Here is a 22078-nt window from a genome sequence, read left to right on the forward strand (position 1 = left end):
GTTGGACCATAAAAAAAAGCTGAGCAGTGAAGAATTGATGCTTTCGAATTGCGGTGCTGAAGACTTTTGAGAGTCCTTTGGACTGCAAGGAGATCAAACTAGTCATTCCTAAAGGAAATCAGTCCTAAATATTCATTGGAAGGACTGATGCTGAAGTTGAAGCTTGAATACTTTGGCCTCCTGATGCAAAGAACAGACTCATTGGAAAAGACCCTGATGCTGGGAAAGACTGAAGGCAGGAGGAGAAGGGGATGACAGAGGATGAGATGGTTGGATGGCATCACCGACTCAACGTCCATGAATTTGAGCAAACTCTGGGAGATAGTGAGGGACAGGGAAGCCTGGTGTGCTGCAGTCCATGGGCTTGCAAGGAGTCAAACATGACTTAGCGATTCAACAACAACAACTTGCATATTTTGGACACATCCTCCTCTATCCTTTTGCCCTTCTGGCTTCCGCAGTGTAAGACTGTCTAGGTCCTCCCGGGATGTTCCCTGGAATTCGCCATTTGCATGGAGCCTGGGTCCTGGAGTTGGTGGAGGGTCCCTGGGCGCTGGGTGAGCTTTTGCTGTTGGCAGGCTGCGCATCCTCTCCGTGGAGGGGCCAGAGGACCCTCCTCCAACACCATCCAGCCCCCCAGTGCTCCCCTACTTTGCCCCTTTTCACCTTCCCACCCTCTGCACCAACTCCTGACTCCCATCAGCTGTGACGCACTTGCTAATGTGACCAATCGCAGGGTCCATCACCAACCTCCAGTCGTTACTGGTGTCCCCCCATGAAGATGCCCTTCTCACCCCGTCCACATGGTCGCTTCCTCTCCAGCCTCGGTGCTGGGCCCCCTCTTCCCTGGACACCCCCACCAGGCACCCCCGCTCCTCTCTGTGCGTCTTTGTTCACAATAAAAATGAACCATTTCCTGCCACAATCATTTTTCTCCCAGAGACATTCTATTCTCTGCACTGTGGTTATTTATGAATAAACATAAGGGTGAACTCCCCAGGGGAATTATTTGAGTCTAAACAAAGATGTGCACATTTACCCTTTTTATTTTCATACATATGTGACAATGTATGTTAGCAGATATTTATTTCCCACTGACATTTATGAATGACACTGCTATAAATATACATTTGTATACACATATATGAATATGTATTTATACAGAAAAAGGTTATGTATATAAATAAATATATATCATGCAGAAAACTACATAAGGCGCACTTGTACAACTTAATGCTTTTATAAATCAAATATTCATGTAACCACCACCAGCATCAAGAAATAGAAGCTTATTAGCACCCAGATGTCACCGTGTGTGCCTTGACTTGTCAAGTGTATGGACGCTTTTCTTGTGTTCCAGTTTTTCTGAGATATAATTGATATATAGCACTGTATAATTAAGATGCACATCATAATGATTTGACTTACGTACATTAAGAAATGATGACCAGAAAAGTTTGCTCAGCATCTATCATCTCATGTAGATATAAAACAAATAGAAAAAAACTTTGTCCTTGCGATGAGAACTCAGCATTCACTTTTCAACTTTTGTATATGAAGTAAAGAACACTGTACAGTATATCCCTGCGGCTCAGCTACTTTACAGCTGGAAGTCTGTGCTTTGTGACTCTGCCTGCGTCCGCTTCCCCTCCCTCCTCTGGTAGCCAATATCCGATCTCATTTTTCCATAAGTTTGCTTGTTTGTTTTTAAAATATAATTCAAGGGCTTCCCTGGTGGCTCAGTGGTAAAGAATATGCTTGCCAATGCGGGGGACACAGGTTGAGCCCCTGGTCGGGGAATATGCCACATGCCACGGAGCAGCTAAGCCCGTGCGCCGCAGATATGGAGCCCATGTGCGCTAGAGCTGGTGGGCCGCAACGGAAGAAGCCTCCGCAGTGAGAAGCCCACACGCCACAGCGAGAGGGAAGCCCTTGCTGGTCGCAACCAGAGGAGAGCTGGTGCAGCAACGGAGGCCAGCACAGCCAGAAACAAATAGAGGGCGACTTTCAAAACGAGTGATTGACTCACAGAACTATGTTAGTTCCCGGGACACCGCACGGTGGTCTGATGTTACTATACACTTTGTGAAAAGATACTCACAAAGCTATTATATGATTCCTGACTATGTTACCCACACTGTACATTTCAGCCCCATGACGTCTAGTCTGTAACTCGAAGCTTGTGCCTCTTAAGCTCTTTCACCCATTCCTTTCCCTCCCACCCCTCACCTGGCAGCCACTTGTTTATTCTCTGTGTCTGTAACAAGCTTGCTTGCTTGTTTCAGATTCACACGTCAGTGAAATCATGCAGTATTTGTCTTTCTCTGTCTGACTGATTTCACTCAGCATAACGCCCTCGAGGTCCATCCATATTGTCACAAATGGCAAGGTTTTATTCTTTACTATGGCTGAGTAAAATTCTATCATGTATACCCCACACTGTTTTGACAGTGGCTGTACCCATTCACATTCCCACTAACAGAGCACAGGGTCCCCTTTTCCCCACGTCCTCACCAACCTTGTTACTTGTAGACTTTCGACAGTGGCCATTCTGACGGGCGAGAAGTGATGTCTCACTGCGGTTTCAATTTGCCTTTCTCTTTAATAATTAACAGTGCTGAGTATCATTTCGTGCCTGCTGGCCACCTGTATGTCTTCTCTGGGACAGAAGATTTCTATTCAAGTCTTCTGCCCATCTTTTGATTGGATTATTTGGGAGTTTTTTGATATTGAGTTGTTTTGGCTATTTGTATATTTTGGATATTTATCCTTTGTCAGTCACATCATTTGTAAATATTTTTTCCCAGTGCATAGGTCATTTTTTTGTTTTGTCAATGGTTTCCTTTCTTGCGCAGAAGCCTTTAAGTTTAATTAGGTCCCGTTTGTTTATTTTTGCTTTTGATTCTCTTGCCTGAGAAGACAGCACCCCAAAAATATTGCTACAATTTATGTCAGCGTGTCCTGCTTATGTTTTCTTGTAGATGTGTTATGACTTCTGGCCTTCCATTTAGGTCTTTAGTCCTTTTTGAATTTATTTTTGTAGATGGTGTGAAAAAACGCTCTGATTTATACTTTTGCGTGTAGCTGTCCAGTTTTCCCAGCACCCCTTACTCTTGCCTCCTTTGTCGTGTCAGTTGACCATGTAAGTGTAGGTTTATTTCAGGGCTCTATTCCGTTCCGTTGATCTGTATTTCTGGTTTTGTGCCAGCACCACACTGTCTTGATGACTGTAGCTTTGTAGTGTAGTTTGAAGTCAGGGACCATGATTCCTCCAGCTTTGTTCCTCTATCTCAAGAATGTTTTGGTTATTCAGTGTCCTTTGTGTTTCCACATAAATTTTAAAATTATTTGCTCTAGTTCTGTGGGAAAATGCCAATAACATTTTGCTGGGGATTGCATTGTATCTACTGATTGCCTTGGGTAGCATGGTCATGTTAACAGTATTAAAGTTTCCAATTTGTGAGCGTGGTGTATTTTTTCATCTGTTTGTATCATCTTCAACTTCTGTCTTCAGTGTCTTAGAGTTTGCTGAGTGCAATCCTCTCACCTCCTTGGCTATGTCTGTTCTTAGGTATTTTATTCTTTTGATGCTATAGTAAATTGGACTGCTTCCTTAATTTCTTTTCCTGATATTTCATTGTTAGTATAGAATAGAAGATTTCTGTGTATTAATTTTTAATCCTGCCAATTTGCTGAATTCATTGATGAACTCTAGTCATGTTCTGGAAGCATCTTTAGGATTTTCTGTGTATAACATCATGTCATCTGCAGACAGTGACAGTTTTACTTCTTCCTTTCCAGTTTGGGCTGTTTTTATTTCTTTTCCTTGTCTAATTGCTGTGTGTGTCTAAGACTTCCAATGCTATGTTGAGTAAAAGTGGTAAGAACGGGCATACTTGTCTTGTTCCTGATCTTAAGGGAAAGCTTTCAGCTTTTTCACCACAGATATGACGTTAGCTGTGGTCTTGTCATATACGACCTTTATTATGTTGAGCTATGGTTCCTCTATATTCACGCTGTGGAGAGGTTTTTTTTTTTTTTTTTATCATAAATGGATATTGAATTTTGTTAAAAGCCTTTCCTGCATCTACTGAGGTGATCATATGATTTTTATTCTTCATTTTGTTAATGTGGTGTATCACATCAACTGATTTGAGGATCCATGGGAATTCTCCAAGCAAGAATCCTGGAGTGGGTAGCCTATCCCTTCTCCAGCGGATATTTCTGACCCAGAAATTGAATCAGGGTCTCCTGCATTGCAGGTGGAGTCTTTACCAGCTGACCTACCAGGAAAGCCCAGTGTGGTACATCACATTTATTGATTTGAAGATATTGAAAAATCCTGGCATCCTTGGGGTAAATCCTACCTGATCCTGGGGTGTGATCCTTTTCATGTATTGTTGACTCCTGTTTGCTTATATTTTTGTTGAGGATTTTTTATATATATATATATGTTCATGAGTGATACTGGCCTGTAATTTTCTCTTTTTTTGTGTGTGATCTCTTTGTCTGATTTTGGTATCAGGGTGATAGTGACCTTATAGAGTGAGTTTGGGAGTGTTTCTTCCTTTGCAATTTTTTGGAGTAGTTTCAGAAGAATGGGTGTTACCTCATCTCTAAATGTTTGAAAGAACTTGCCTGTGAAGCCATCTGGGTGGTCAGTCGCTCAGTGGTGTCTGACTCTTTGTGACCCGTGGACTGTAGTCCACCAGGCTCCTCTGTCCGTGGGATTTTACAGCCAAGAGTACTGGAGTGGGTGGCCGTTTCCTTCTGGTCCTGGACGTTCTGCTTTTGGGGCATATATATATATATATATATATATATATATATATATATATATACACATAATTTGGCTGTGCTGGGTCTTAGTTGCGGTATGAGAGATCCTCCATCTTCACTGTGGCATGTGGGGTCTAGGTCCCTGACTGGGGATCGAACCTGCATTGGGAGCACAGAGTCCTAGCTACTGGACCACCAGCCTGTTGGCAGTTTTTAAATCAGATTCCATTCGGCACTTGTAACTAGTCATTCACATTTTCTCTTTCTTCCTGGTTCAGTCCTGAGAGGTTATACCTCTCTAAGAATTGGTCCACTGCCTCTGGGTTGTCCATTTTATCGGAACAGAGTTGCTCATAGCGGTCTCTTGTGATGTTTGCATTTCTGTGGTGTTGGTTATAACTTCTCCTTTTTCACTTCCTGTTTTATTGACTTGCCACCCCTCCTGTGATGTGTGAGATCTACCAGTGTTCGGGCTTTGATGGTCTCAAATTTGTGGCCTAACTGATCCCATCTTCTTTCCTCCCAGCCCCTCCGGCTGTCGTCCCAGGTGACGTCTTTCTGTCCTGGAAACCAGTCCCGAGACTCCCCTTTGGGGCCCCAGCCTCAGCAGGTGGAACTGAGAGGTAGGGGTGTGGCTCACAAGGGCCCCCATGCCTGACCCCTCTGTCCTCCAGTCCTCCGGTCAGGCGCAGAGGAGCGAGTCTCGTGAGCCTGCGGTTTGCGGCGGTCTGGGACTTGCCTCCCCCCGGCTCCCCCGTCTGAACCGGTCTTCTCTGTTCTGTAGGAGGGGGAGTCCTCGGGCAACAATAGGAACTCTGCACTCCTGTGGGCAGCTGAGAGCACATGATTCAGGAGGAATATTCTGTGCGTTTCCAATGTCTGCAGAGTCCAGCTGGAGTGGACAGTGGGTTTGGAAGTGGGGGCCCCGCAGGACTCTGAGGGGCTGTGGTCACGGCACCTCCACTCCAACACACACACATGCAAAGTGCACACACGCACTCAAATGCTCCGGCACAGTCAGTCTCGCCCTTTAGAACTGCTCTCCATTTGGCTACCTGGTCCTGATCCTTTTAAAGAGGAGACGGCAGGCTGGGGGGTCTTGAGAGCAGTGGCCGGGCTGCCCAGGGCAGCACAAGAGGGAGGGGAGGGGGAGGAAAGTCACCTGATGCCCCCAAAGCTGCAGGAGTCTGGGGGCTGCGTTCAGGAGGGATAGGAAGAGAGTGAGCCAGGGCAATTCGTTCATATGTAATTATTGAGTACTTACTGCAAAAGGCTCATGCATGCCAGGCACTGAAGGGGTAGTGCAGGGGAACAGGGGGCTGGAAGGTCGAGGAGGAGCCCAGAGAGGCAAAGACACAGACCTGGAAGCCAGAGACCGAGGCGGAGCTTGTGCCGCCCGCTGCCTGTGCGGCTGGGGGTCCGCCCGACCCGCATGGTCCTTGCCTGGGCTTTGCCCTCCCCTGAGCCCGAGGGGCGGGACTGGCACCCCTGGGCTGCCTGCCTGCTCCCCGCTGCCCAGGACCAGACTCCCAGGAGCCAAGGGCGCCTTTGCTGGCTTCGGGGCGACAGGAGCCCGAGGCCTGAGCTGGGCGGGCACGGCCCAGGGAGAAGCTGGCCGAGGCAGCCTGAACGCGATGCCCTCCTCCCAGGACCTGTCCCGGGTGGGCATTCAGCCACTGGCATCCAAGGTGTGAGGACAATGAGCCAAGGAAGCACTTCCCCTCCACTTTCCCCACCCCCACTGGGCAGGACAAAGCGCTGGGACACCAGGGCGAGTCCAGGCTGACCTGTGACCCGCGGCGCACGCGTCCCCCACGAGCCAAGTGAGACCGGGGCAGGGCCTCTCTCCCCCGGCCGCAGGCCCCCCACCATAACTCCTCCCGGGACCCCTGGGCTGCGGTGGGCGCCCTCCTGGGCCTGACCCTGCAAGTGTGGAGAGCGCCCGTGACTGACCTTCAGGGCTGGCCAGACATCCAGATGCTGTGCCCACCAGCCCCTCCGCCCGCCGCACCCCCAGCTCCAGCCCTCCGTGGAGGCCACCTGAAGGCTGGCCGTTCCCTTCCAGCCTGCCCCTTCTGCCCGCCAGGTCGGGGGTCAGCTCCTCCATGTCCCTGAGTCACCCCCCCTTCCCTGCCCCCCAGCACTCCTGTTCTCCTTCACGGCTGTCGGCTCAGGCCCGAGCTAGAGTCCAGCTCGCTCACCCCATCTCTGTCTCCGGCCACCCGGGCCTCACCCGCTTGGCCTGAAGCTTCCAGACTCTGGCCTGGTCTCCACTCGGAGCCCTGGGCTGTATCCTAGGGGTGCAGCCAACACCCAGGTTCTTTATACTCCCACCTGGGAAGCGCTTCTGCAGGCCCAGGGGTCATAGGACTCCCCATGAGCCCCGCTCCCGCATCTTGACTCCCCATCTCCCCTGAACGAGGACTGGTGGGATTCTAGCCTCCGGGCCCGCCGACTCCTGCCAACCGAACACCAGCCACGTCTTGTTCCAATGCCCACAGCCTGGACGCCCCTCCTGGCCCGCTGCCCAGTCTCCCTCTCCCACACCTGGGCAGCCGGGCACAGCTGAGCCACGACTGGTACCCCTGGACCATCAACCACCAAAGCCAGCTGGGCGCACACATCCCTGGAGACCAGTGGCCATCCCGATGACCCACTTCCTCAGCAGACACCATGGGGAGGGCCGTCCTCCGAGTGAGGCCCGAGGGGAAGCCCCCGCTCCCGGGCCCGCGCCCACGCGCCTCCCAGCATCGCCCAGGTGAGGGACGAGCCTCTCTGTCTGGACGCGGCCCTCGCTGCCCACCCCGCCCCCTCTGTCTGTCCCCCTCCCGCCCCCCAGGCGAGGCCTAGACGCCGGACCTGGCCCTCTGCGCGGCCCCCTCCCCAGCCTTCTCCCCTCCGTCCACAGCCCGCTTCTGGGAGGGGTGACCGCCCCCTCCTCCATGGCGCCCCTGCCAGCACTGCCACCCCTTCCTGGCTCCTTCCTTCCTGATGGCCCCGAAGGTCTTCAGGCCCCAGGTCCTCCCGGCCCCCGGGGGCCGTCTGTGAGCACCGGCGTCACTGCCCTGCCGCCCCCCCGGGGGGGCTCTTCTCAAACTGCCCCCTCCCTCTGTCTCCCAGTCTCAGCCCTCAGCCGCCCTGCCTGCCTCCCCATCTGCGCTGGAGACGGCGCGTCCTTCCTGGCTCCTCCCTGCCCGCCTCCAGCTGGTCCCCAAACTCTCCCCCTCACCCCCCGAGACCCTTCCAGCGCCCTCCTCTCCACCCACCCGCCCACACTCCCAAGTGCCCACTTCTGGCAGCAGCCTCCGTCCAGCCAAGCCGGCCCTGACCCTCAGCGCCACCTCAGAGCCCTGAGTGCGCCAGGCCCACCTGGAGGCCTCGATGCGGCTCCTGGCCGCCCTTGGGGACACAAAGGCCCCCTCCCCTGGACACCTGAGCTGCCTTGGCCCCGGGTCCACCCACCTGCAGGCCGCTCTGCAGGACGCTGGGCTGAACCCGGCCTGCCCAGCAGTGTCCCACGGGGTCTGCACCCCCTGTCCTGGGGCCCCTCAGAGGCTCACTGCGCCCACGGGCCCTGAGCAGAGCCGCCTGGTTCCCGGCCCGCCCCCAGCATCCCTGTCCTCCCTGCACTGATCTTAACCCTGAAACGGCAGCCTGATGCCTGCGTCCCCCCTGGTGACCTCACGGCAGCTCTGAGAAACGGGAAGACAGCATTGCCCACTCTGAGGACCAGCGCGTGGGTGGAGGACACCGCCCAGCTCCCGGTCCCCGAGATGCGCTGGGCGTGGCCAGGGCAGGCTGCCCCGTGCTCCCTCCCGGTGGTGGGCTTTGCCAGCTCTCACTCTCTGCCAGTCGTGCAGCCATGCCTGCCCCCTTCCCTTCCTTCACCGAAAGTCCCCTCAGTCCCACTCTGCAGAGCAGGCGGAAGACCCCCTGGGTTACGGGGAGGACGCCCCCTGGAAGTCAGCTGGGTGCAGCACTTGGGAGCCCCAGGAAGGGCCTGAATGGGGTCCCGAAGCCTCTGAATCCCACCTGCCTGGGGGCAGGGGCGGGGGCGGCCAGGAGACTGGGCCACAGCTGGGCGGGTATTTTATTGGAAGTTCACAGATACAAGAGCTCCGAGCAGGGTCACAGCTTGGAGGAGGAGGGGTCGAGGGGGGAGTGAGCCCCAGATGCCGGCAGGCCCCTGCCCCACCCTGGGAAGCTCCCATACGAGCCCTTCTTGCAGGGTGTCAGGTCTGAGGGGCCCCAGGAGCCCAGGCAGGGGCACAGGCAGGGAGGGGGGGCAGCCACTGAAAGCCGGGTTGCAGTAGCACAGGAAGAATCCCAGGGGCCCCCAGAAACGGGCAGGGGGCCGGGAGGCAGAGAGGGCGGGCCGGCACGAAGCTCGCTGCCCCCTTGATGGACGAAGCTTCCAACGGCCTCACTGCCTGGTTCCCAGCTTCGGGGGGGCCCCGGGTGGACGCCCGGTTCTGCCCCAACCGCGGGGTGTCTGGCATCGTGCCGGCCGTGTCTCAGGGCCGCGTGTCCCACCAGCGTGCCTGCCGGGGCCTCAGTAGTCGGTGAGTGGGTACCGCAGGAAGATGAAGACCAGGATGATGCAGGAGGCGGCCAGAGCGGAGCTGGTGATGTTGAACAGCCGTGCTGTCTTGGCGTCCTCCACTGCTCCGTTCAGGTCATTGAGAAGCTTCTTGTCCCGGACCTGAAGCCAGAAGGAGCAGTAAGACCAGCCGCCAGGGCCGAGAGTGGACACACAGGCCAGGCGGGAGGGCCTGGGGGCAAAGGGCCCAGGAGACGGTAGCCCTGAGCCCAGGTCAGTTCCCGATTCCTGACCACCGTGCGGAGCTCCTGCCCAAGGATGTCCTTGCTGGGTGGCAAATGCGTGCTGGAGTTTGGGGGTGGGGAGGGGGAGGCTCAGGGGCATCAGATCTGAAACTCTCAGTTTACGAAACAAATTACCTGTATTTAACAGGTGGCACCAGTGGTAAACAATCACCTGCCAATGTAGGAGACATCAAGAGATGTGGCTTAATCCCTGGGTCAGAAAGACCCCCCAAAGGAGGGCATGGCATCCACTGTAGTATCCTTGCCTGGAGAACCCCAGGAACAGAGGAGCCTGGAGGGCTACAGTCCATGGGGTCGCAAAGAGTCAGACGTGACTGGGTGAGTGGGCAGACACCCAGAAGAGAAGGTGAATCTGGTAAACTGTAGACCTCTGGGGGCCTGGGTGAAGGGCATACAGGAGTTTTTGTATCTCCTCTCTGGCAACTTTTATGTAAATCTAAGACTATTTAGGGGACTTCCCTGGTGGCCCAGTGGCTAGGACGCTATACTCCCAATGCAGAGGCCCAGGCTGGCTCCCTGGTCAGGGAGCGAGATGCCACAACCAAGAGTTCACACACTGCAACGAAGACCCAGCACAGCCAGAAAATACATAAATAAAATAAATATTAAAAACATACAGCTATTGAAAGTAAAACAGATTGTTAATACTGTTTTATGTACTTTAAGTTGCTAAGAGGGTAAAAATTCAATGTTCTTACGACCAAAAAAAGTGATTATGAGAGGTGACGGAGTGCTAACGAAGCCTGCTGTAGAAACCACGTCACGCTACACACACGTGTCAGATCATCACGTACACCTTCAGCGTGTCCAGTGCCACAGGTCGACTGTTTGTCAACAGCACTGGGAAAGTAAACCAAAGAGGAAGCTGGCCTCAGAGAAAGTTCTGTGACTGGGTGATGGGGCATCACCAGTGCGCGCTAACTTGGCTGGTTCCACCTCATTTAAAGTTAACTGGGATTCCCTGAGAACACACACCGTGGGTGGACAAGGGGCAGCCCCGGGGTCTCTGAGACGGGATATTAAAGTGAAGGGGGGACCTCCCTGGTGGGCCAGGCGTTGAGAATCTGCCTTCCAATGCCGGGGACGTGGGTTAGATCTCTGGTCGGGAAACTAAGACCACTTGCCATGGGGCAACCAAGCCCATGCACCGCAAGAGAAGCCCCCGCAGTGCAGCTAGAAGGCCCGTGCGATGCAACCAAGACCCAGCACAGCAACACACACGCCCAAGTGAGAGGAGCGGCTTGGGGTCCAATAAGTCCTGGGGAGCCAGTGGGCAGCGCTGGACCTATTCCCAAGAGCCTCTGGCTGGGAAGAAGTGTCCCTGGGGAGGCACCCCTGGCCTCATCCAGGCCAGGCCTTAGGAGTCCCCTTTCCTCCCACCTTCTCCTTCCACAGGGCCCAGAGAGGTGCAGGTCTGAGCATACTGCAGGCAGAGCCTGGGAGGAGGAAGAAAGGCAGTGAGGAGAGAGACAGGGGAGGCAGGAAGAGAAAGTCTTTGCAACAGCAGATTGGTGGATGGGTGGATGGATGGAAGGATGGGTGGGTAGATGGATGGATGGATGGATGGGTGAATAGATGGAAGGATGGGTGGGTAGATGGATGGATGGGCAGATGGATGGGTGAGTGGATGGATGGATGATAGAAAGATGGATGGATGGGTGGATGGGTGAATAGATGGAAGGATGGGTGGGTGGATGGATGGATGGGTGGATGGATGGATGGGTGGATAGATGGATGGGTAGGTGTATGGACAAAAGGCAGGGCCTGGGTTAGGCAGATAGATGACACTGATGTCTGGCTGCCTGGAGGGTGGGTTACCCAGAAGGACAGGAGGAGGGATGGCGAGCCAACACAGGGAGACATAGATGAGCAGAAGGGTGGGAGTGGGGAGGGGGGGATGGACTTCCTGTGGACACTCAGGAAAGAACCCACGGAGCAGGGAGGTTTGGGTAAAGCCCAGGAGAGTGTGGAGACATGGTCATATGCTCACCTGCAAACACGTGTCTAAACACAAAGCTCCCAGGGGTAGATGTGCTGAGGTCAGAGGGACAACCAGAGGCCAGTGTGGGGAGGGCAGAACCCAGAGGGAGAGGGCAGGGGGGCTTAAAGTCAGAGAGGAGACTGTCAAGGAGCAGTCTGTGTGGAGCTTCGTAGGTGCTTTTTGGCAGAAAAATGGCAGGCTTTGGCGCTTTTACCTTGGTAATTCGGATGCTGTGTGGAGAGCAGACTGGAGGGGCAGAGGCTGGACAAAAGCAGAAAAGAGGGTCACTTAACAGCCCAGGTGAGTGGTCAGGGTGGGTTGTGTCAGGTCAATAGAGATGAAAGTGGTTAAAATTGACCTTTTTCTGGATCTATTTTGAAGATACAGCTGACAGTATTTACTGGGATCAGATGTGCAGTGTGATAAAAAAAGAAAGGAATTTGAGATGATTGCAAGGCTTTTTGATCTACTGAAATAAGGGGGTTGTAGGACACTACAGGAGGAGAACATTTGTGAGTGATTCAGTCGTTTGATTTTTGACATGAAGCTGGAAATGTCTCCTAGACATAGAGCTAGATATTTGAGGCAGGTAGGTTTTATAGAGCCTAGCTCAGGGCTGAGGTCGAGGGCAGAGATACAGCTTGGAGGAGCATCAGCATAAAGATGCTACTTAAAGCTACGAGACTGGACGAGAGCACCAAGGGATGAGTGCCGACGACGGGAAGGAGAGCACCAAGGACCAAGCCTGGGAGCACCCCGTTAGGAGATCCAGGAAGCAAAGGCAGTCAGGAGGGGAGGCTGAGAAAAGCAGAAGGAACAGGACTTCCCTGGTGGTCCACTGGTTAAGAATCTGCCTTCAAACACAGGGAACATGGGTTCGATCTCTGGTCGGGGAATTAAGATCCCACCTGCTGAGGGGCACCTAAGCCTGTGCTGCAACTAGAGAAGCCTGTGTGCTGCAGTGAAGACCCAGAGAAGCCCCTGCCCCCCCCCAAAAAAAAAAAACAGAGCAGAGAGAAGGGAAGGATGGCGGTGGGTGAAATGGGCTGAACGGAGGAGGGATAAACATGGAGGGACAGGACGGATAAACGGATGCGTGGCGCGGGGGCGCAGAGGTCGTGGGGTGATGTTGGCTGGATCAGGGAAAGGGAAGGCAGGCTGGCGAGTGAACAGACTGATGGATGGACAATCGGGTAAGTCAACTGAAGCAAGGAAGTGAGAAAAACAGGAGGATGAGCAGGTGGACAAAGGGATGGGCAGCTCTTTGATGAACGTGTGTATTACTGGGGTGATATGTTGATAGTGTGTGACGGGAAGGGAGGGACGATGGGTGGATGGACGAATTGACACCAGCTCAAGAGCTGACTACCTGGATGGATATGGTAAGCAACTGGGACAAAGAGGTCGAGGGAAGGAAGGGAGGGCCAAACACAAATGGATGAAGGAGCAACTTAATTTAGAGGTGACTCAACAGGAAGCGTGAATAAATGAGAGGAAGAGACAGAGTGTACTGAGGGTTGGCGGGTGACTGGCTGGGGTGGTGGGTGGGTGGGTACAAGGTCACGAGGAGGAAAAAGTCGAGAGAGAAGAAGGATTGACGAATCCAAGTTTTAGTGGATGAATGATTAGCTGTACTGATAGAAGGGGTGGCTAGGTAGTGAGAAAGGGTGGAGAAGAGCAGAAAGGAAGGCTGTGCAGCTGGATGAGTGAATGAGTGAAGTGAGAGACGGATAGAAAGTGCAGTAAAATAGAGGCGAAGAGATGAGTGAGTGAAGAGGCATGAGGCCATGACTCGGTGGGACCTCCCTGGTGCCGTGGTTAAGACTCTGTGACGCCAGGGCAAGGGGTTCAGGTTCAATCCCTGGTCTGGGAACTAGGATCCCGCGTGCCACAGAGCACCGCCAAAATGTGTTTTAAGAAAGAAATAAATAAAACCAAAAGAAAACACGTGGGACCTGATTAAGCTTGAAAGCTTTTGCACAGCGAAGGAAACTAAAAGCAAGGTGAAAAGGCAACCCTCAGGATGGGAGAAAATAATAGCAAAGGAAACCGACACAGGATTAATTTCCAAAATATACAAGCAGCTCATACAACTCAACACCAGAAAAACAAACCACCCCATCAGAAAGTGGGAAAAAGACCTAAGCAGACATTTCTCCAAAGAAGACATGCAGGTTGCTAACAAGCACATGAAAAGATGCTCCACATCGCTCATTATTAGAGAAACGCAATCAAAACCACAATGAGATATCACCTCACACTGGTCAGAACGGCCCTCATCAAAAAGTCTACAAACAATAAATGCTGGAGAGGGTGTGGAGAAAAGGGAATGCTCTTGCACTGTTGGTGGGAATGTACATTGATACAGCCACTATGGAAGACAGTATGGAAATTCCTTTAAAATCCAGGAATAAAACCACCATATGACCCAGCAATCCCGCTCCTAGGCATATACCCTGAGGAAACCAAAATTGAAAAAGACACACGTATCCCATTGTTCATTGCAGCACTATTTACAATAGCTAAACATGGAAGCCACCTAGATGCCCATCGACAGATGAATGGATAAAGAAGCTGTGGTACATATACACAATGGAATATTACTCAGCCATAAAAAGGAACGCATTTGAGTCAGTTCTAATGAGGTGGATGAACCTAGAGCCTACTATACACAGTGAAGTGAGTCGGAAAGAGAAAGATAAATACCATATAGTAACGCATATATACGGAACCTATAAAAATGGTACTGAAGAATTTATTTTCAGGGCAGCAATAGAGAAACAGACATAGAGAATAGACTTATAGACATGGGGAGAGGGGAGGAGAGGGTGAGGTGTATGGAGAGAGTAACATAGAGACTTACTTAACCATGTGTGAAATAGACAGCCAAGGGGAATTTGCTGTGTGGCTCAGGAAACTCAAACAGGGGCTCTGTGAGGGGTGGGATGGGAGGTAGATGGGAGGGAGGTTCAGAAGGGAGGGGATGTATGTATACCTATGGCTGATCCATGTTGAGGTTTGACAGAAAACAACAAAATTCTGTAAAGCAATTATCCTTCAATTAAAAAATAAACTAATTTAAAAAAAAAGAAAAAGAGTGATGACTACAGAAAGAAGTGTGTAACGAGTCAAAGAGTCCAAGAAAGGAACTTGATGGTGACCTCAAGGAAGTTACCTTGTACCTTTCTGCCCCCTATTTCCTCCTCCTTAGTTGACTGCAGCAATCTCATAGGGTTTTGCTACCTTTAAATAAAATATTACATTTAATTAAATAATGAGACATGCTTAGAACGGTGCCTAGAATATATAAGCTCGATAAATAACTGTTGCTGTTTGGTGGTTATTGGTATTTGCCGGCTTTTTGTTACTGCTATGACTGCTATTAATGAGCAAGGGGGCATACAGATGAATCTGAGGAAGGAGAAAGATCAGAGTCGAGCTGGGTGGATGGATGGAGCAACAGAGTGACGGAGGAGGTTGGTGGACAAACAGCGGGAGGAAAGAAGAAGGAAACGACTGGAGGAAGGTGGATTTAATAAGTAAGTGGACGAGTGAATCTAGGGCTGGCTGGCAGCGTGGAAGAGAAATTCTCGGAGGAAGGAAGATGAATGTGTGAATTTATAGAGAGAAAGTGGACGGGTAGAGAGGTGAAAGGGTGGAATGTGAGTGCATGCGCTGGTGGGTAGGCAAGGTGAGGGTCTTTTCCTTGCAAACGTGTCCCTTCTACAGCCTCCTTCCTCAGCTGTAAAGGGCACCTCCATTCTCTCAACAGATCAGATGAATATCCTTTGAGCTCCCTGGTGGCTCAGAGGTAAAGAATCCGCCTGCAGTGCAGGAGACGCAGGTTCCATCCGTGGGTCGGGAAGATCGTCTGGAGAAGGAAATGGCACCCCACTCCAGTATTCTTGCCTGGGAAACCCCATGGACAGAGGAGCCTCGTGGGCTACAGTCCATGGGGTTGCAGAGAGTCAGACAGGACTGAGCAACTCAACAACAGCAATCTTAAGCTCTTCTCTCTTTTCCCTCACCGTATGTCCAATCCACCTTATGTCCAATTTTGACTTTTCCTTCAAAATACGGGACTTGCTTCGACTCTCCACTCCCACCCTCTGAACCAAGACTTGACCGAGACAACAGCCTTTGATCTGGTCTCCCAGCTCCCCAACACCTTAAGTCCTTATGGGCTATCTCCCCCAGTAACAAGGGCAATCTTTTTAAATACAAGCCACATAATATTGACTCTTTGTTTAAAATTCATCAAAGATTTCACTCAAAGCAAATCAAAATCCTACTGGGCAGACACGATGCATGTGGTCTGGCCCCGTCCACCGCCTCTCTGGACCCACCTCCTAGGCTCACCCACACGCCAGCTACGCTGGTCCCTGAACCTGGCTTTGCCTCGGGGCTTTTGTAATACCCAGTCCGTTTTCCTGGAATATGCTTTCTCGGATACATTTATGGCTGCATGAATTCACTCAGGTTTATACTCAAATATCATCTCATCAAAGAGGCCTTCCTCGCCCCTATATATAAAACAGCGCCCCATTTGTCCTTGACGACGCTTCATTTATTCTTCATAGCTGACATTGCCACCTGACTCACATGAGCATAAGTTTTATTATTGTCTGACTCCCGACCAGGATGTAAGCTTTTCTAGACAGGGACCATGTGTTCCTTGTCTCTTATTAGGCACTAGAAAATTATTTATTACTCATGGGGCAATGGATGGAGAGTGAGAGGATGCTGAAGTGCCTGAATGAACTCATGCCTGGGTGATTGACTAGAAGAGTTTAATGAATGGTTATATGCGAGTCAGGGAGGGAAGGGGCGGAAGAAGGTGACAGGTACGATAGTCAGGGTGTGGGCAGATGAATAAATACACAGATGCATGGAAACTGGTAGATGAAGGTGTCAAGGAGAGACGAGGGAGAAGAAAAGAGATGAAATGCATCCATGAAGGTGCATGGTCAACCTAGACAGAAAGAGATGATGGGTGGACTGGGTAGATGGCAGGGTAGGGGGAGGAGCTGAAGAAAGTGTGTTACCCAGTGTGGATGGAGGAGTTAATGGGAGGCTAGAAGAATGTGTGGGGTGAGCAAATGGGTAGGAGAAAAGAGGAGAGGAGAAAGCGAAGGTGAGAGTGGGTCGTGCGGGGCTCTGAATGCCAGGAGGAGGGGCCGGACTCCCCCCGACCGAGAAGGGGGGCTGGGGGTCATCGTGAGCCCCGTCTGGGCTCCTGTCTGGGGCCCCCTCCCCTGCAGCGCAGGCCGCGCCCCTAGGCTCCCGTCTGTGGCCACACCTGCCTACACGGACCTGACCGTGCCCGGGGTGGGGGGGGGTGGGGACAGACAGGGCAGTGGGGACGCGGCAGGCCGTCCTGCCCCTGGCACGCTCCCGGGAATGCTGTTTGGTTTGGCTGTGTTCCGCGAGTGGAGGAGGGGACGGGCTCAGTGACGCGGGATCAGCGCTCTGAGGGACCCAGGAATCCAGCCAAGGCCGCCTGACCCCACGGCCGTGAGGTGCCCTTGCAAGTGCCCATGACTGGCTGCAAACAGTGTCCGGAGCGGCAGGCCAGGGACGTGCAGCTGGACGGACAGATGGCCGAACTCCTGGATGCAGGAGCCCGGGCCAGCCGGGCCGCCATCCCCTCTGCCGGGCACAGAGGCGGCTCGCCTTGCTGGCTGCCCATGCCCCTCCCCAGTAAGCCCCACATCTCTCTGCCCCGAGAGCCTCCAGGGAGGACGTGGGGGAGCGCCCGGCTGGAGGCACAGTGGGGCCCCTACTGCCTCTCAGAAGCACCACCTCCCACCCCCCACCCCAGCGTGGAGCCTTGCATTCAGTTCAAAAACCGGTGACCTACCTACAACCCGCGGCAGATGGGCCTGCCTGGGGCCCGCCGGCGCCCACAGGAGCCTGCACAGCCGCCCTAGGGTCTATGGACTGCTGGCAGGACTGGCAGGAGGGCCTGGGAGGCAGAGCTGAGGCTGGCGGGGGGCTTCCCCCGGATTCCCAGGGACCCCCTTCCCTTTGCTGCCTCTGCAGCACACATGCACACTCATGCACACACAGTTGTACACATGTGTGCACATACTCACTCACACATCCACACATACAATTACACACACATGCCCACTGATACCTATATGCACACACACAGAGTACACACAATTACACACACATGCACACTCACACCCTCATACAAATACAAATACAAATGCATTCTCACACCTGCACAGCTCAAGCACACACATACACACATGCTCACACCTATATGCATGCATGCACTCTTGTGCACACACACTCATGCCCTCGTGCGCACTCACACGTGCCCACACTCATGCACACTCACTGGACACAGTTGCTCTGCGATGGAGCCCAGGGCTGGGTACCCTAGCCTGGAGAGGAAGGAGTGAGCAGCGGGGGTGACAGGCGCTGAGGATGAGTCAGGAGGCAGGAAGGCCAGGTGGCCAGGCCGTGTGATGCTGGGGCAGGAACGGATGGGGGTGCTCCAGGCTCAGAGCACCAAGCAGAGCTGTGCCAGCCTCCGTCCCCCTGGGTGCCAGCCCACGCCCCACCCCCATGTTCCCCCTCCCCACCCCCGCCTCGGGCAGCTGCAATCAGTGAAGTGCACCCGGCCCTGGACACTCAAATCTGGGCCCAGGAAAGGGATGAGCTGGCAAGACGAGAGCCCAGCCCTCGAGGAGGCGGGAGGAGGGGGAGGCCCGGGTCGCCCCCTGCCCCTCTGAGGGTTGGGCCCCAGCAGCCCCTGGCGCTCTGGTCCTGATGCACCCGCAGGGATCTCCGGACCCCAACTGCGAGTCAACCACAGCTCCCTTCCCCACCTTGGTCCGTTTCTCTCCACTGAGCCCTCAAGGGTGGGGAGCAGGGAATGGGGTACCTTGTCTGCCTGGTGTGCGGCTCCGCTCCGGCCAGCTCCCATCACAGCAGTGAGGAAGGGCCTCCTGAGAGGCGTGCACACCCAGAGTGCGGGCTCAGGCCGCATGGGACACGCTCAGGCCTCCCTGTCCCCGGGCTCCCCGCCCCCCACCCCCAGGACGGGGCATCTGGAAACCGCGTGAGGAGGGCAGCGCCCCGTCTGTCGCAGCCCCCTCGAGTGCCTGCCTGGTGTTTCAGGCTCCCTGCGCGCGGCTGGGACAAGGTCTCCAGCAGTGACGTCAGCCCTCCTCCTGTCGACAGGGGAAGGATTCCAAGCTGTCTTCACCTCCACGCTGGCTCCATCCCAATGCCCAGGGGCAGCTGCGCCCAGGCCTAATTCCCAGGTCCCCGCCCAGGGGACAGGACACTGAGGTCCCCACCCCAGAGGCCAAACTGGCTGTGCAGAGACCCTGGCCCCGAGGATGCTGAGCCCTGCCAAGACAGCCTGGAAGGTGCCCCAGCTCAGGACGGGGTGGGCAGGCCCCGCACTGTCCCTGGTTACCTGGCCGACTTCTGCGTCTCCCTAGGTCCCCCAGCCTCTCCGCTACACCTGCCGCACCCACGGGCTTCTCTGTGAGGGAAGGGGGACCAGCACTAGCCCCCGGCTCTCCAGACCCCCCGCCCCTTGTCCACCCTGCCAGCTCACCTTGAGGGAGTAGGCCAGGGCGATGAAGCCCAGGCAGCAGAAGTTGAGGTAGACGAAGTTGAAGATGGACCACAGGTAGTAGTCGTTGACCTCCGTGGTGTCTGGGTAGACCTCAATGACCGTTGTGGGGTTCGTCATGGTCTTCTTCTCCGCCAGGTGCTTGCAGGCCGGAGGGGCGCCAGTGGCCCGCACACTGTCTGCCTTGCTGCTCTTGGACTCCATGGGGAACAGGGTGGGTGCCATGGGGGGCGAGGCTGAGGGCTCGGGGGCCGGGGCCGCCGGGGCCTGCAGAGCTGGGGGCTTGGACACGCAGGCGAAGCAACCCTTGGGCGAACCTGCCGGGGGCCTCGGGATCCAGAAGGCCCCGTCCAGGGGGACTCGGGCTTCCTGGGCGCCGTCCGTGGTGCTGGCTGGGGCTCCCAGCGGGGCTGGGCACTGGCCGGGGCCCTGGGCCTGCAGGGAGGGGGAGACGAAGAATGAGCTGGGTCCTTATCACCCTATGGGCCCACCTTGGCCCCTACAGCCTCCCCCCTGCAGTCTCATAAACAGCTCCAGGGACGTGGAAATCCCACGGGGGCAGCCAGCTGCCAGCCACCACCTGCCTTCCCCACCCCACCCCCACACCCATGCCAAAGCCCTCCGAGCAGCCTTGGCAGGGACGGCGGGGGCTTCCCGTCACTTTGCCATCTGCACACAAACATTCACCCACTGACACACAACAGCAACACCCCCACACTCTCCCCAGCACCCCGACTGAGGCTGTGGCAGTAAACAGAGCAAGCAGCACCCCAGACGCGGTGCACACACAGGGCACGCACGCCCACAATGACACGGCCTCCGCCAGGCTTGGCAGACGGAGCGGAGCTCTGCCCCGCACCTGCACGCTGGCACACGCTGATGCTTGGGACACAAACGCCAGCACCACCGACCGGCTCTCCAGACACCAGCATACCCCGTGCGCTCGGAGAGGCCGCCAGGTAAACAAGCCCGCACTGTGACCCTCACACACACCGCGACACAGGCCCCGACACTGTCGCGGAAGGATGAACCCGCTGCCCTCGAGGGCTCCGAACTCGCGCACATCTCCCCGGCCCCCCGACCTGGTCCGGAGCGGCTCTGGGACCCCAAGCGCGCGCACTCGCCCGGTGCCAGGAGCAGACGCACAGCGACACTCTGCGAAACGAGCCCTCTCAGACCACGCGCCCTCGCCCCGCGCTGCCCCGGGGGTCAGGCGGCCGGGGCCCCGCGGCGCACCCCCTCGGCCCCCAGCGCGGTCCAGGTCTGCCGCAGCCGCCGGGAAGGTGCGCGCTCACCTACTGGCGACTCCTCGGCGGCCGGGCCCGACCCTGCGCTCGCTGCGCGCGTCCTTCCGCCGTCCCGCCGGTGGCTGGCTGTCCCGCCGCTCCGTGTCCCGGCGGCCCGACCTCGGCGCGGGGAGCGCGCGGGGCGGCGCGGGGAGGAGCGCGGGCTGGCAGCGCCGCTCCTCCGCCGCCTGCGCGCCCTCCGCAGCGCCAGGGCCGGCCGCCGGCTGCAGCCCAAGCCTGACTCACGGCGGCGGCGGCGGCGGCGGGCGCAGCCACCTCCCCGCCTCCTCACGCCGGTGGGGTGGGCGCTGCGGGCGCCGGCCGGAAGCGGCGACCCTCGCGGGTGGGCAGAGCTGGGCGAGGATAGGCTCTCCCGCAGCGCCCGCCCGCGTCTCCCGGACCCCACCCCGCTCCCTGCCTCCTCCCTCTGGCTGAGCCCCCAGCCCCTCGCTGAGCCCCCCACCTGTCTCCCCGGGGAGAGCCTCTTCCTCCTCCTGGGCTCCTCCCTGCCTCCCCCCGCCCCGGCTCCCAGGACCCTTCCCCTCTGTGCTCCCCCTTCTCTGCCCGGTGAGTTTCCTGCTCCACCGGCTCTCTCTGCGTCTCAGCCCTTGCCCCCACCCACCTAGTCCCAGGCCCACTGGGTGTCTGGGCCTCCCCGAGCCCTCTGCCCGCAGAGCCCAGGTGCCCCCAGCCTGTCCTCACCGAGTCAGCCCTCACGTCTGGCCTGCCTCCTGTCTGCGCACCTGTCCCCACAGGACCCCGCTCCTATCCAAGCCCCCACCAGGGCCCCTCCCAGCCCCGGGGCCCCCTACTGTAGTCCTGCCTCGAGCAGGATGCCCCTCGCCAGGCGCCCACCCGAGCCCCCACTCTGCGCAGTCTTGTCCCTGACCCGGGCCTGGGACTCCATCCTTCCTGCCCCCACTTTCCCCTAGATCTGAACTCACACTCCCCCAGCCCAGAGGCCCTGCGTGAACCCAGGTAACGGGGCTCCCTCACCAAGTCTAGTCTTGGAGACCGTGACCCCTCACCTGATGGGCCTCTTTGCCCCTGGTGCCGGTTGTCCCTTCCCAGGCCCTGTGACACTCGTCCCCCTGGAGCTCAGGCCCCCCACCTGCCCAAGCCGCCCTGCGGGCTCTGTCGCCCTCGACCCCTCCCGGGCCCCCAGCCCCGTCTACCCCGCCTCCCTCCCATTCTCTGACACTTGCCCCGATGGCTTGCCCTTCTCCCATTCTCTGACACTTGCCCCGATGGCTTGCCCTTCATGCAGTCGTCCCAACCACACCCTCGCCGTGGGGAAGCCCCAGCCCCACCTTCCCTGGGCGGGGGCCTCCTGAGTGGCCGTCCTCTCAGCAGCAGCCCCTCCCTCCACCCCTCCCCGCGGAGCCGCCCTCCCTGTGGCAGCCTGTCCCCTCCCTCAGCCCGTTCACCCCGCAGGCTGCGCTCTGAGCCCTTCCTCCCGTGAAGGCCGCTTCTGCTCTGACCGGCTCAACCCACCTCCCTTGTCTCCAGGACCCTCTCTCCTCCCAGCCTGGGTCCTTCCCAGGGCCCCCCCCCCCCCCGGAGTCCTGGCCTGCCTGTGCTCTCTCT

The 22078-nt window shown here is 55.9% G+C and overlaps 1 protein-coding gene across 4 annotated transcripts; it reads right to left on the reverse strand.

Annotated features, from left to right (window-relative positions):
- Positions 1-8852: 8852 nt before the first annotated feature.
- IFITM10 (interferon induced transmembrane protein 10) lies at positions 8853-21760 on the reverse strand. Of its 4 annotated transcripts, none has more exons than XM_081533223.1 (3): positions 21735-21760; positions 19188-19640; positions 8853-9481 (listed from the first exon to the last, which is right to left on the reverse strand). In XM_081533223.1, exons 2-3 carry the CDS (start codon positions 19428-19430, stop codon positions 9332-9334), a joined length of 393 nt encoding a protein of 130 aa, XP_081389349.1. In that variant the 5' UTR covers positions 19431-19640; positions 21735-21760; the 3' UTR covers positions 8853-9331. The 4 variants fall into 4 exon arrangements, with proteins under 4 accessions (XP_081389349.1, XP_081389348.1, XP_081389345.1 ...); XM_081533222.1 differs by having other exon boundaries at positions 21697-21760; XM_081533219.1 differs by having other exon boundaries at positions 21520-21760.
- Positions 21761-22078: the final 318 nt, after the last annotated feature.

The sequence above is a fragment of the Giraffa tippelskirchi genome, chromosome 10 (assembly GCF_054371585.1).
Source record: "Giraffa tippelskirchi isolate mGirTip1 chromosome 10, T2T-mGirTip1v1.2.pri, whole genome shotgun sequence".
Lineage (NCBI taxonomy): Eukaryota > Metazoa > Chordata > Mammalia > Artiodactyla > Giraffidae > Giraffa > Giraffa tippelskirchi.